Genomic DNA, 15,002 nt, shown 5'->3' on the forward strand with positions numbered 1-15,002 from the left:
CAAAAAAATTGTCGAAATCAGGTGTTTGCACAATTTGTGCGGCCTCTTTTTGTCGAGGGGGGTCGCCACAAGTTCAATCAGGAAAGTATTGTTTTTAAGAGATTGTTTTAGTAAAATTAACCTTGTTCCGTATGTTTTCCCAACCCATCTTTACCTCCCCCATTCAAAGATTTGTTAGAAAGTGCCCTTAAGCACTGGTCCCGGGTCAAGCGCTATGTAGCTCAGGATGGTTCTGGTTAGGGTTCAGTTCAGGGAAAGCAGATCCTAGACCAGCCCTGGAGGGCAAAACCTGGAGCCCTCCCACCCTTTCTCCTCTTCCCTCTCTCCCTCTCGTTTCGACACTTTATCCTTTCCCATCAAATGGTGCAATAGGACATTTATTTTTTTTTGGAAATAGGTTTTTATTTTGGGCGGGGAGGGGCAAGGCTTTGTGCCATAGATATTAAATTGAGGGCAGCACTGCAAAAACATAAAATCTTACAAAGTATTTTTGGTCTAGCGTAAAGTGCAAATATCTTACTACACTTGAAATAAGACAAAGTAACTTATAAATTACTTTCAGCAAGATATAGGAGCTTGTTTTAACTGCAAAAACACAAAATATTAGTGTTTTCATTCTAGTACAAATATCTTGGTATGCAATATTTTGCTTTATTCTTCCTGCAAAAGGAAAGTTTATTTGTACACCATATTTCAGAAATAAGGCAGTGCACCATACAAACCTAACACAGTAACCAGTTATGAAACAATCATCATTGAATATACATGACAGAAGACTGACTTTGTAACTGTCTTTCTGTGTCTCTGAAGGTTCCACTGAAAAAACACAAAATCCTAAAAATAATTTTTGTCTAGTTTGTATTGTGAATGTCTTAGTGTACTTGAAATAAGACAAAAATAACTTAGTCGTAACTTTTCAGCAAGTTATAGGAGCTTGTTTTACGTCATTCATTTCTCAATATTGATGAAAACATTATTGTCTCGTTGGCATATTATTCCACCTATATATGTGAAAAATGTCCTATTGTAAGTGAGCTTATATGTTTTCATCAATATTAAGAACATTTTCACTTAAAACAAGCTAATGTATCCTGAAAAAAGTTACATAAGTTAGTTTTATTTTATTTCAATTGGACTAGAAACTACTCTTACTTAGTAAGATTTTGTGTTTTTACAGTGAAGTCAATAATTCCTTAATATTGATTTTAAAAAAGTAGTAAACATTTTAACTTATGGGAAAAACGTGTTGTTCCACTTAAAACTAACACTTTTCCAATCCAAATTCAAAAATATTTTATTGTTCCCAAAGGCAAATTAAATATTAATTCAGAACTCTTCAGAGTTATTGTAGATGGTGATGGCTGTGGGCAGGAAGGATCTCCTGTAGCAGTCTGTGTTGCAGTGAATTTGAAGAAGCCTCTGACTGAAGCCTTTTCCTGGATGGGTTGTAAATTTCCTTGATATTATATAAAATCTTTCTCCAAAAGTTCATCAATTTCAATGAATTATTGACGTAAAACAACTTCTAAGTCTTGCTAAAAGGTTACTTTTGTTAACTTTCTCTTATTTCAAGCGTATTCAAGATATTTGCACTAGAAACTAGACCACAAATATGTTGTAATATTCTGTGTTTTTGCAGTGCAGTCTGAGAGGAACGAGCTGTTGTGATGAACTAAGGTTTTAAAATAAAAAACAGCAAAAAACAAAAGAGAATCACAAATATTGTCATTGTTGAAGAGATAGAGAGCATAACTTACTAAAAGTCAACGACAATTATTTGAATAGCACTTTTTTGGCTCTTTGCTTCTTTGGTGAAGAGCGGAGCGGGGGTAGTTCTTATTATGGGTATCTCTTTTATTTCTCTGTATACATATGGATGTGTGACAAAATATATATAAATATATTACAGGTATTTCCATATTTGTGCATCTATGTCTGTGTTTTGGGGGATGTGTATGTTTTTGCACATGCAGGCAGGTCTCCTTTCACCTCTCAGCAACATCATCGTCAGCATATTTTTCTGTATTCCTACTCAAGAGACGGTATTTTTATAGTCACCGTGACTATTTTCTCAGCCATCTAGACTGTTAATAAACTCAGCTGATTCAGGAGACGTATATATAACGTATGCAGGAGACTCATTTTAGTACATATATGAATAAAGACACACAGGTTAATAGTAGGCTATCCGTTTATGTCACTATGGGGGTTCTTTAGGGCTGTTGAGTGTCAATCTGCGTGCATGTGCGATCACATGCACTCTTGCACACACCCACACAGACATGCATGCACTCACACACATGTATGCGTGTACACTGTATGATTGTGCTTCTAAAATAAACCTGTCCTTACTTTGGAGAAGGAATTTGTAGGATGAGCGATGTGTTATCTCATAAGCAGGCATGTTGACCATGTGCAATATTTCTAAATGACAACAAAAAGAAACTAAATATTAAAGATCTAACACAATGCCTTGTGTTGTTGAGTTTTTATCTGTAGTTTGCATCTTTCTCTACATTTAAAATAAAGTAGATAAATATTTAAAAGAACCAGGTATAGTTTCTTAATGTAAAGGCAACATTTAAAATTTTTGTTCTGTGATATTTGTACTAGATTTCCACAAAGAATGGCACTAAAAGTACCAGTAGTGGTTTATTATTTATTTTTTTAGTCATTCATTAACCTTTTCATACACATGTGAAAGAAGAAAAGCAATGGCAAAAGAAAAAACTGGACAGAACTAAGAGAAATAAACTATTTAAATTCCTGTTGAGTCCATAGACAAACTTGTAAAAGACAATAATCATATTCAAACTGTATTTTGTTTAGCAAATTATTTTTATACTTTTTTATAATTTGAAGAGTGAAAAATGCTTAATATGCTTTTAGATCTTTGAAAAGGACAACAAACTTCCTAAAGTAGATATTTGTTTAAATTTATAAGCTGACTTTAAAAGAAAATCATGAGACATTTGTGGTTCTAAATGAGTTCTATCTGGCTGTCTTGAGGGCAAAAAGACTGAAAAGTATAAATTGAAAAACAACATAGATTCATAATATAATTTTAAATTCTTAAATTTCCAGGTTCTTTCCAGAAAATTTCAGAAATTAATCTCAATGTTTCTGAGTTTTTTGGTGGAAATGTTCTCATTTTTTCCATTTGCAGTGGCCCTAAAGTAGGGGTATATGATCTATAGGTTTACTGCTTAAATTGGGATGTTTGGGAGTCGTAAATGTGAATTTTTTTTGTTTTATATTTAATATTTTGTTTAATAATAAATGCTCAAATTGTTGAGGGTTTAAAGCAGCCTCAGTAGCTTCGTACTCCATTTCCCAAGTGGCATTGCGGGAGCTCCGTTTCTAGGTGTCTAGCAACAGCTTTCAGCCCAGACAGCTGGCGGCGGCAACTGGAGCGCTATTTTATAACATTATTCGCTGCCGGTTGTTCATAATTATTAGTCACTAAGCTGAAAACAGTGGGAAAAATAACTCTGACCTCTGCTCAGAGATATGAGCGGCAGCGGGCGGCCCAGGACCAGCTCGTTTGCTGAGCCGCCAGGTGTTCCAGGAGCCCTTGCAGCCTCCGCCGGATCAGCCGCTGCCGTGGGGAGCAGCACAGGAAAGTCCGGGGTCCCGCAGGCCTCCGGCAGCAGCTCGTCGGGATGCTCGAACCTTAAGCTTTCCAGTGAGTTATTTATACCTATTATTTCTTAGCTTCAACTTTTATCCCATGCATATATTACAGTAGCAATTTTAATGTTGAAAAATAACTAGATACAGAGAAAAGTCATTTTCTCTGTGTGTAACGAATAGCTAGCATGCTAACAAGATTGCTAACAAGTTCGTTAGCAAGGCAGGGTTTTTTTCCAGTTGGAATAGTTACTATGCTAACGAACTTATTAGCATGCTAGCTAGCCTGGCTGTTTTAGCCACTTGTTTTGTTAGTTCCCGGTCCGGATGATATCGCCTCCTCCCTCCGCTGTGACTCCAGTTCAGAAGATTATTATAACGCCAGGCTATCAGGTGATCATCTGAATTTAAAATATAAAACCATGTCTAGCGGGGCTCGGGTTAATTTTACTGGGGTCAGATGGGAGTGAGAACATGAATTAGTCGGTGGTTCTTTGTGGCAAAGCCAGGCTCGGATAACTTGGATGCAGCATCGGCTGGGCTCTTTTGTTGGTGTTCGTGTGAGAGGGGCATCAGCTGTCGGTCTGACTCGCCTGGGGTTGGGTCAGGGCGGACTGATGCTCACCCACCAAGGTCACCTGTGGGGCGAAGACTCGGCAGCAGGTGGCCGACGCCTGGAGGATGCAAGTGATGCACGTCCAGCTTCAAAACACTGATGTCTTCTGGGATTTCAATGAGTTTGTTTCCTTACTCTGAAACTAATATGAAATCCATTTTAAATGTAGTATCCAATGTCATCACAGTACATTCAAAGAGTCTTTGTGGTAGCAGTCAGTCTTGCAACAAATCTGAAGAAGCCTCTGACTGAAGAAGTCTCATGACTGTCCTGACATCTTAATAATTCAATATCTGGGCAGAAAAGACTATATTTTACAGTAGCAATTTCTTGGAAAACTTTATTTGTCAAATAATATACCTTTACATAAGAGGCTAAAATTCAGTCTAGATTTTATCATTTCTGTATTGTGAGTGAATCAAGTAAGGCGTGGTCACAGTATTCAAAGCTCAAGTAAGTTGCTTGTGTCTAGAATCTCTAGATTCGTTGTGTTTTCCTAATAAAATCCACATGGTTCAATTTATCCTTCAGCTAGATTGTGCTAGCATGTGTTAGCTCCAGTAATATAACACAAATATATTGTCATTGCAGGATCTGTGTGCAATATGCATGTTGCCAAGGATTATTATTATTATTGCTAATATATTCAAAGTGTTAGCCAGCTAATATTGGCCACTGTTGTTCATGTCAGACACAGTTAAGATCACCCAAAATGCTAAAAGTCACAGAAAAATGCAGGTATGTCGAGAGCTGAAGATAGGCAGATATCACAGACAATATTATCATTTATCGCAATTATTTCTGGGACAATTTATCATCCAGATGTATTGTGACAGTCCTAAACACAATATTGAATGATTGTCTAATGTTGTGCATCTTGTGTTTAAATCAGTAAAATCTTAAACCTTTATTTCTTTGCATTTTAGGTATTTGGAAGCGGTAAACAATTACTTTTACAGATTTGGATATAAAGAAGCAGTCAAACAACACTAGATGCACAAAAATGTTGTGAACATTGAGGATGGGTCAACGTATATTAGGAATGTTTATCTTTAAGTCGCTATGAGTGAAGTTGAAGTAGGTTTTTCCTGTAGTTTGGTAGAAAAAAGGGATTGAAGCATTTCCTGTTTCTCTTGATGGAAATATGTAGCTTTGAAAATTGCAGCGTGGTCATTTCTTCCCAGTAATTTAAGGTTTTAAAGGTTTTTCAAGGCTGCAGAGCCTGGAAGAAAATGGAGATTAAAACCTACAACAAACCCTTTGGTACGGTTTATGACTGAGAATATTAAAGGCTGTAGAAAAAGTTCCAAAACTGAGGAAAAAGTGGAATTTGATATCAAAAAATGGCACAGCAACCAGCATTTTACTTCTTATCTACTTATTTATGTTTGTCCAGAGGATGAACCTTGTAGTTTGGGTAAAGAACTCAGTGAGCCTAGTTAACTGATACCGATACCAGCAGTGTTAGGGTTAGATAACCTTCATGGACTGATGATGGTTTACCATGTCAGCCTGTCATGATCAAAAATTATCCCAGAAATTATAATATTGACACAATTTTCAGCCAAAATACTAGTTATTAGTTTAAGTATACTCACCCAAAGATAATAGAAAAAGCACTGATTTCTAAAGAACATTTAACACTGGAACTGGAAAACATTTTAAATCAATAAAACAACCAAAATACCATTAATTAAAATTAATTATGAAAATTGCATTTCAAGAAATAACCATTCAGCTTCGACAGGGAAAACAGGGAAAAGGGGCAGGTAGTGCAAACTAATTAGTTCATACCGAGTGTCAAAAGTTTGCAGCATTTCTCAAAATGGCAGCTTTTCAGTGATATTAAAGGGGAGTGTCTCTTTAATGACTGTTCAAATAAAAATTACCTACATTAAAAAAAATAATTCTCACTTTTTTGTAAAATTGCTTTTTTCCTCAGATTTGAATTTCTCATAATTCTCACCTTTTTTTTATCATAATTCATTATTCTCAAATATTTTCAAATTTTTTCTCCATAATTCTGACTTTTTTTCCTCTTTTTTTCCCCTCAGAATTGATATACACATAAAAACAAACCTAAGGAAATGTATTGTAAAATGTAAACATATGAAATATTCTTGAAGTAACTCCTCATTCTGCCACACATGGCTGCATCCCTGAATGAGTCAATAAATTAGCTCCAGCTGGCATTACAAGAAATAAAATATTTCCTCTATAAATTAGTTAATTAGACGTCGGACTTTTCCTTTGAAGCTGGATTGTGTGACAGAATAATCCTTTTAAATGCTGGCTGGCATCACTGAACGCAGCTCTGCAGAATAAAGACAATGTTGGCCTATTTTTGCGGCTTCCCAGGTTAATTAGTCACACAGCCATGAATATGAACTCTGCCACTCTGTGTATTAAAATCCATCCAACTTAAATATTCCTCCAGGAAGCAGAGAGAAGGTCCAGAGATTTAATCCATAATAATCTTATCTTTAACATCTTTTAGACTTTATCCCTAGATGTTTGATTAAACCTGTTGTTGCTTGTTGCCTAGGAGACATTGGGAAGGTGACGACGGTCGTAGCGACGCCGGGTCAGGGTCCAGACCGCCCACAGGAAGTCTCCTACACCGATATCAAGGTGGCTGTTTACTCTGCTCTCTTTCGCTCTTTAATCACGGCCAAATGTTCCAGGTCACTGAAATGTCGGACTGCAAATAATGCCAAAGACTTTTAATGATTTATTTAGCTGCAAATAGGAAAACTTCTCCATCCAGATGTATTTCTTGGGTGGTAAATAAACAAATAAAACTTTGATTTGTGGCTTGGAGCTTTAAATTAAACATTTTCAGTTTATTTTTCCTATGAAGTCAAACGTGTAATTTCTGATGGGAGTTTGCAGAAGCTACAGTATTATTGTATGGAGAACAAATCATGACAAAATTGGCAATAAATGTATAAATAAATAAATGGCTTGATGAATATGTACCAAATATTGCATCCAAAGATAAAAAAGAAGTTTATTTGATTATAAAGTGTGAAACATTATCACTATTATTTATTGTATTGTTTTAATAATTAGTTAATTTTTTATTTCATAATTAATTTTTTGTAATGATATTATGTATTTAAGGAAAAACAGGACAGGAGAAAATGTATACGACTAAATAAAGTTATATAAATACAGAATATGAAAAAAATTAAAGGATAATGGAATAAAATAAAATGGATACTATTAGAACTATGTACCTGGAAATAAATTATAAAATTAAGTCATAGTGATGAAGCTGTTGGTCGAGTTTTCTGTTGCTTTAATAGATTCCAGAATAGACCACAGAACCCAGCAGCTCCCATCAGCCTTTACTGGTCTGACTGGTGTTCTGTAAATCCCGGCAGGTTATTGGGAATGGATCGTTTGGCGTCGTGTACCAGGCCCGGCTCATCGACAGCCAGGAGATGGTGGCCATTAAGAAAGTTCTGCAGGATAAGAGGTTTAAGGTGAAGCTTTGGTCTGGACTTTATTTTAATCTGTTGGGTCTTTTACTCTGAAAAACTTCATTTGTTTTTCTCACTTTTTTTTTTTCCAGAACCGGGAGTTACAGATCATGAGGAAGCTGGATCACTGCAACATCGTCCGTCTGCGATATTTCTTCTACTCCAGCGGCGAGAAGGTTCGGCTCCTCCTCCGGTTTGGGGGAAATGTCCATCCGTCTTTTCAGCTGCCAGTCTTTTCTTCTGTCTTTTTGTCTTTCTGCTTTAAAATGGCTTTATGATCAGTAGACGTGTAGAAAGTGCACCTTGCTCTTCAGTGGTTCAGTAGTTTGTTGCTATAAACCGAAGCCATGATGGATTCCTGTAAACATGTTTTCATTCTCATGTTTTAAGATTCTCTTAATGTTTTTGGAATATTTAGCTTCAAACAAATTGACGTAAATCTTTCCTGGCAGCTTGTTTTGTTTTTATCTCCTACATCTTTTCTTTCCGTGACAGAAAGATGAGGTTTACCTCAACCTGGTGCTGGATTTTGTCCCTGAGACGGTCTACCGGGTCGCCCGGCACTTCAACAAAACCAAGAGCATCATTCCCATCATTTATGTGAAGGTAAAAACGTCATCAGACATCAGAAGTTTCGTTTTCCTTCCTGATGTGACCGGCTGTCTTTCCCTGCTCAGGTCTACATGTACCAGTTGTTTCGCAGCCTTGCCTACATCCATTCGCAGGGCGTTTGCCATCGAGACATCAAGCCGCAGAACCTCCTGGTCGACCCGGAAACTGCCGTCCTCAAGCTGTGCGACTTCGGCAGGTGAGTGGCGGGCGACAGTGGTCTCTAAGTGTTTCTGCCATTTTGATGGTTTTCTGTCCTTGCCCTCAGTGCCAAGCAGCTGATTCGCGGCGAGCCCAACGTGTCATACATCTGCTCGCGGTATTACCGCGCCCCGGAGCTCATCTTCGGCGCCACCGACTACACGGCGAACATCGACATCTGGTCGGCCGGCTGCGTGCTGGCGGAGCTGCTGCTGGGTCAGCCCATATTCCCCGGGGACAGCGGCGTCGACCAGCTGGTGGAGATCATCAAGGTGAGGCTGACCTCTGACCTTTGATTCATGCATGTATGGAGTCACACTGCTGCCAAAAAAACCCAGAGGAGTGTTTTGGTTTACCGCTTGCCGTGATGCGTTCATGGGCCTGCAGATAAATGGAAAACAGAGCTACTCTTTCATCAGTCCTTTCTTCCATTATTTCTTTGGTTCTTGGCAGGAATGTGACTCCATATTACTTCGTTTTTCAGGAATTCATGCTGAATTTGATTTTAAGCCTCTTACATAATTAATATTTTAATTATTTTTGTTGGGTTGGTTTTAAGGTGCTGGGAACGCCAACGAGGGAACAGATACGAGAGATGAACCCAAACTACACAGAGTTCAAGTTCCCACAGATCAAAGCTCATCCATGGACCAAGGTGAGAAACACTAAAAACAAGTTTTGAATTTTTGGTTAAAGCATGTTTGTTTTTAATTTCAGTAGCTTCAAATTTTTACTTTGAGTTTGGAATAATATGCAGCCCTTCAGCTCTTTGGCGCCCTCTGTAGGTGGAACCACCTGATTGCATCGGTTTTTTTTCCTCTTTTCAGGTGTTTAAACCTCGTACCTCTCCGGAGGCCATCACCCTCTGCTCCCGGCTGCTGGAGTACACGCCGGCGTCGCGCCTCTCCCCGTTGGAGGCCTGCGCCCACGCCTTCTTCGACGAGCTGCGCCAGCCGAACGCGCGGCTGCCCAGCGGACGCGAGCTGCCCCTGCTCTTCAACTTCAGCACCACAGGTCAGAGCCGCGTTCATCCTCACCGTCCGCCTCAGTTTCTGCATCTTAAGGAGGAGTCTGGTGTTTGCTTTTATGTGCAGAGCTCTCGATCCAGCCTCAGCTGAACTCGATCCTCATCCCTCCTCACGCTCGCTCGCATACGGCTGCTTCTGTCCACGGTGGGAAACCCCTTTTGTCATTTAATCATCATCCTGTCATATCATAGAAATACCCACGACTCCTCTGAAATCGCACCTGATTTGGATTTTATTTGGTGGGCAGACATGAAGCTAAAATAAAGTCTAAAGAATGGAGTTCTCAAAAACTTATGCAAATTAAAATCTGAAAAGTGTGGCATGCATTTCTTATCACTTCCCCCTGACAGGTAAAGACAATTTGTCTTTCCACAGATTCTTAGTTGAAGTTAAGTAGTCCTGAACTTTGACTAGGCCAATATAATTTAAAAATGGCCCATGCTTATTTACATTGATCAACTTTCACCAACCTGCGACAGACTGGCGACCTGTCCAGGGTGACCCCGCCTCTCACCCAGAACGTTAGCTGGAGAGGCACCAGGACCTCCCGACCCCACTAGGGGACAAGGTATAAAGAAAATGGATGGATGGAACTTTCACCAACCTCTCTGTCCCCATTAAAGTACTGCAAAAAGTATTTTTGGTTTAGTTTCTGGTGGAAATAACTTGGTGACAGGAAACAATTTCTGCCAAATATAGGAGTTTGTTTTAGATCAATAATCCCTTAATATTGGTTAAAAATGCACTAGTTCCACTGATTGATTTTTACTTATAACAAAACATTTTTGCCATGCTATAAGCTAACATGGCCATGCCACCAGAGGAGGTTCGAGTTGAACATATTTACACACAGAAAATGATTTTTTTTTATCTTGATTGCTAAATACTTATATTTTTATTAGGTTTTGACCTAATTACAGCCCTGATTGTGTCCTTTCAGCAAACTGCCTTTTCTTGAGTCTGTGTTCGCCAGTTAACTATTGATCAGTTACTAAATTAATTGACAGTTATTTCAGTTAATTGATTAATCATTTCAGCCCTAAAGGAGAGTGGAAAAAAAACACTGATTTCAGACCACAATTTCAGTTTCAGTTGAATTTGATCGGTAGGGAAGGGTTGCCGAGGTAACAGAGATTTTAAAAAGTATGAATGGGAGTGAGTGAATGTGGCCTTTTTGTGTTTATTAGTGAGACGAGATGCATGTTGTTGCTGTTTTTGGACACAAGATGGCAGCATTGCAACAACAACAATCGTTTCGCTGTGTGTTTCCTCAGATGGTCCCGGTTCAGATTCATCTCACCACAGTTTGCTTCCTGGACCCGTGAACAGCATGTGAAGGGCAAACCAACGACTACCTGCAGGCCTCTCTTTCTCAGACACACACACACCCACACACACGCGCGCCCACACACACCCACACACACGCGCGCACACACACACACACACAAGCTCTCTCTGCTGCTTTCTGTCCTCTCTATAATCTGTCTCTGTACAGTAAATCTGTTAAGACTGTTAGCTCTTTAGCTGCCGGGATGGAAACGGCAGGAGGTTGTTGTAGACACACACACCCACACATACACACGCACACCTGGTGTGGTGGAACGAGGAGGTTCAATAGTGGGGGCTGGTCCTCTGAAAAGAACGTTTTTAATCCGCGTTTTGTTTTTATTTATTTGCCATGTGGTCAAACGTTGATTATTTTTAAAATCAGATAATTTTTTATTCTTGCGTGTTTTTAGAACCGCGATGTTTGGAAAATCCAACCCAGAGTTTTGGTGTAAATGAAAACCTCCTGACTAGGATCAGTTGGGCAGGCGGCAGCAGCAGCCACAGAGATCCACTTTAGTCGTGTTTCTCACCTCTTACTTTTGATTTTAGTTTTAATTTAGGATGAAGTGAATTTGTTGAAAAGTTAGCACTTTTAGCAACATGCAGTTGAGCTTTTTGTGTGGTTTGCTGAACACAAACCACACTTGGTTTGGTCTGGTGTTCAATGTTCAGATTGAACATTGAACACCAGACCAATGTTCAATCTGAAACGCTTTGCAAAATGACTTCCAGTGACGCCTTTGGCTGTTTCTGACTAATTTCGTCTTTAAACGCATCGGATTTGTCTTGATTTGGAATGTTCTGCACCCGATTTTTGTGCCGCTAAAACATCCGTCTGAGCGTGCAAAGACCGAACAGCCTGTGTTTTTTATTTGATTCTTATTTTTTATGGCTGAAAATGGAGTAAGATGTAGAAATGAAATGGTCTGGATATGAACCCTGCTGAATGCCGCTCCACATCTCAGGTTGTTTAAATGCCAAAAGAAAGACAAGACTGGTCTGTTGGAGACGTTGCTTTAAAATGACAGGTTAACAGAGTTTTACATTAATTCAGCCTTAAATACATGGAAAAATATATGAGGGAGTATTAGGGCCTCTCTAAGAAAATAAAAAATAAACGAGAATAAATTCAAATTCAAAAATACTTTATTGATCCCAGAGGGAAATTAAATGTTACAATTTTATTCTTGTATGACTTTATTCTCACACAAGTTTATGAATTAATTCTCATTTTGACTTTATCTTGTAATTTTATTTATTTTTTCTGAGTATGACCCTAAAACTCTTAAATAAAAGCTAAAATTGAGCTAACTCCTGCCAGTGTGAAAACCTAAACACTGGATATTATTATTATTAATATCAGTTAGCATCTGTTAGCGAGTTTAACAACTTTACAACACAAAAATACTTAACGTTAAAACTCTCAAACACTTCTGATTGGAAACGACTGGCCATTCTTGCATTGCTCCGGTGTGGAGAGCGCAGCGTAGTTTCTCAGTTCTGTTCCTCAGATCATTAGTGCCCTCCTGTGGTTGAAAGTGGTAGCTGCTTGTGACTGCCCACCCTGCTGGATGAAAGATTAACTTTGCGGTTTCTGTAGAAACCCGAGACGTTTAAAGTCCTCTCGTCCAACCGTTCTCATTCTGAGCCTCCAAAATGTTTTTGTTTTTACGTCTATTATCAGTTCAGGGTTTTCATTTGCATCTCTTTTGGTTTATTTGCTTTTAAAAGCTAGCTGCAGCCCCTCAAAATCGAGCAGCTTTAAGATTGCAATTTTACTGGGTATCTGACAGAATTAATTAAAGCTTTTAGGGAGAAAAATAAATGTAGAAATCCAGCGAATGTAAATCCTTGTGTTTGTGTCTGAGATTCTTACTGCGGTCCGAACTGTACGGTACCGGTGTTAGTCAGCAGAGCAGAACACGTGAAAGTTCGTAGTGTAGCGTGTTTGAACCATACGGGCCGCCTGGTGTTTTGCGTCGCTGCCAGCCGGTTTTTAACCGGTAACCTTCGGGTCTGATGAGGTCACTGCCGCCCACATCCTGCTTCCCTCCCTGCCCAGCGTCCGCTCCGTGCCGCCCTTCGTCCCTGCAGGGGGCGCCACCGTTCACGCTCAGAGCTGTCCAGATTACTGCGGCAATGAAAAAGCGTGAAATGAAAACGGATAAAATAAACAAAACCCCTGCAGGGAGGAAATCAGGCGTGTAGCGCCGATTTTTCTCCCACAGAAGCCATTTATTTCCTTATTGCACATGTAAATATCACTGATTTTATTTCTTTTTATTACAGACAGAGTTGGTTATATTTGACCTCCCTCATTCTGTCGACGTCTTAGTTTGTAAATAGTTTTTTTTTTTTTTCTCCACGATTCAAAATGTAAATACTGCAAAAAAGCATAAAACAACCACTCATCATGTTTGCAGATGATGTTTTTCTCTCTTTCTATTGTTTTGTAAAAACTGTGAAGAATCTCGGCTGTTCTCCTTCTACCAGTCCGATCCGGGTTTGGTCCAGTCCTGTCTGGTTCTGATCCAAAATATCGTCTTCCTCTAACCAAACGAGACTGAATGTAGTCAGTTGGGGTCTAAAAGGTCAAATAGATTTATTAAAATAGTTTCCTTTTTAAATTTTTAAAAACTGCATGCTTTTTTAAAAAATTATTTTCCAAACATTTGGAGAATTTTCGGCCATTTTTTTCATCTCCAAAACAATTAAATTTGTATTTTGGGGTTTTTATTTAAATGTTCTGGACATCATGACACAACACTGCGCTGAAAAAGAAATCCAAGTTGAATTATTCTAGATAAAAATTACGATTCTTCTTCTAATTTGTTCTACTTTTTTTTTTAAATCCCCTAAATAAGTGATGATGTTTCAGCATCTTAACTGAACCTGTTTTAAGAATCATGAGTACATTTTAAAGTGCTGATCTCAGCACAATAAAATAAGGAAAATGATTTATTATAAAAAGTTTTTGATTTTTCTTTTTCAATAATTGAGATTTGAATACTTTATAAAATTATGAATAAAGTTGGGAAGCTAGAATGTAAATGAATTTTTTTTCTTATAATTGTGTAATTAATGTCAGAAATTTTATATTTTTCATAGCGATTTGCCACATTTTTGTTCTTTTATTTAAAATAACCTTAATACTCCGTCATGCCTTTGACACACTGAGGACTTTATTTACATATGAAGTTACTTTATGCAGGCTGAATTTCAAGACGCTTTCACCCAGAATTCCCATTATTTACAGTTTCCAGCCTGTAGGTGGCGCCGTTCAGACATGAAGTGGTTAGTTGGTGATATTTTGGACCAGAACCTTGCGCTGTCTCTGACTGCAATATTAAAATACTGTGCAGTATTTTACAGAAATATTTCACATTACCTCAAATCTTTTATTAATCCGATGTGTTAATCGTTGTTTTTTCTTTTTCCTGTGATAAGCTGTTGATGTTGGTTCTGACCCGGTGGACTGTTCAAGTGGCGAAGGCTGAAGGAGAGAAAAACACAAAGCTGTCCGTCTCTGTTATCTGTGTGTACGATATCGACTCATTTGCTGTAATAAAGTGGTGAAACTGTGTTTAAAATGTTTGTCTGAATCATTTCAAAAGTTCTAAATTGCAACTTTATTGAATTTATGTGGATTTGATATTTAAAACATGGATTTTCTCATGTAGGATTTCAACTTTTGGATCCATTCATGACTGCTTCTGTTTCTCTGCCTGTTTTCTTAAAGATTTTTTAGAGTTTCTTCACTGCGTATACAATATTTCCTTTTCTGAACCTTTTGATTTCAGACATCTTGAATCATTGGACAGAAATGTAATGTATACTTTTCTGATCTTAGAGTTCTTCATCAGAAACTCTAGAAACTGAGTGAGTTGGATAAATAGATAAAGAAAATCCACTAAATATAATCTTAACAGAAATTTTCCTGTGAAAAATTGTAAATTTGCAAGATCAAAGGTGATCTTGATCAGTTTAAGCCTTTATGGTTGAAGGCTTAAATTGCTGATATTAAACTGAATGAAAAAGGTTTTCGAATATTAAAATGTGAAATTTTGTGGTCATTAGTGTCATTTGTGCCACTTTTAAAACGTT

General features: G+C 38.1%; 1 protein-coding gene across 5 annotated transcripts; it reads left to right on the forward strand.

Annotated features, from left to right (window-relative positions):
* Nucleotides 1-3,324: 3,324 nt before the first annotated feature.
* gsk3aa (glycogen synthase kinase 3 alpha a) lies at nt 3,325-12,015 on the forward strand. Of its 5 annotated transcripts, none has more exons than XR_001663071.1 (12): nt 3,326-3,685; nt 6,792-6,877; nt 7,633-7,734; nt 7,824-7,907; nt 8,227-8,337; nt 8,409-8,539; nt 8,609-8,813; nt 9,101-9,196; nt 9,369-9,555; nt 9,636-9,713; nt 10,844-10,967; nt 11,128-12,015. XR_001663071.1 is itself a non-coding variant. In XM_007559988.2 (11 exons), exons 1-11 carry the CDS (start codon nt 3,511-3,513, stop codon nt 10,903-10,905), a joined length of 1,317 nt encoding a protein of 438 aa, XP_007560050.1. In that variant the 5' UTR covers nt 3,326-3,510; the 3' UTR covers nt 10,906-12,015. The 5 variants fall into 5 exon arrangements, 2 of the variants coding, with proteins under 2 accessions (XP_016530792.1, XP_007560050.1); XR_001663069.1 differs by having other exon boundaries at nt 10,844-10,962; nt 10,999-12,015; XR_001663070.1 differs by having other exon boundaries at nt 10,844-10,956; nt 10,997-12,015.
* Nucleotides 12,016-15,002: the final 2,987 nt, after the last annotated feature.

This window comes from Poecilia formosa, unplaced genomic scaffold, assembly GCF_000485575.1.
Source record: "Poecilia formosa unplaced genomic scaffold, Poecilia_formosa-5.1.2 Scaffold112, whole genome shotgun sequence".
NCBI lineage: Eukaryota > Metazoa > Chordata > Actinopteri > Cyprinodontiformes > Poeciliidae > Poecilia > Poecilia formosa.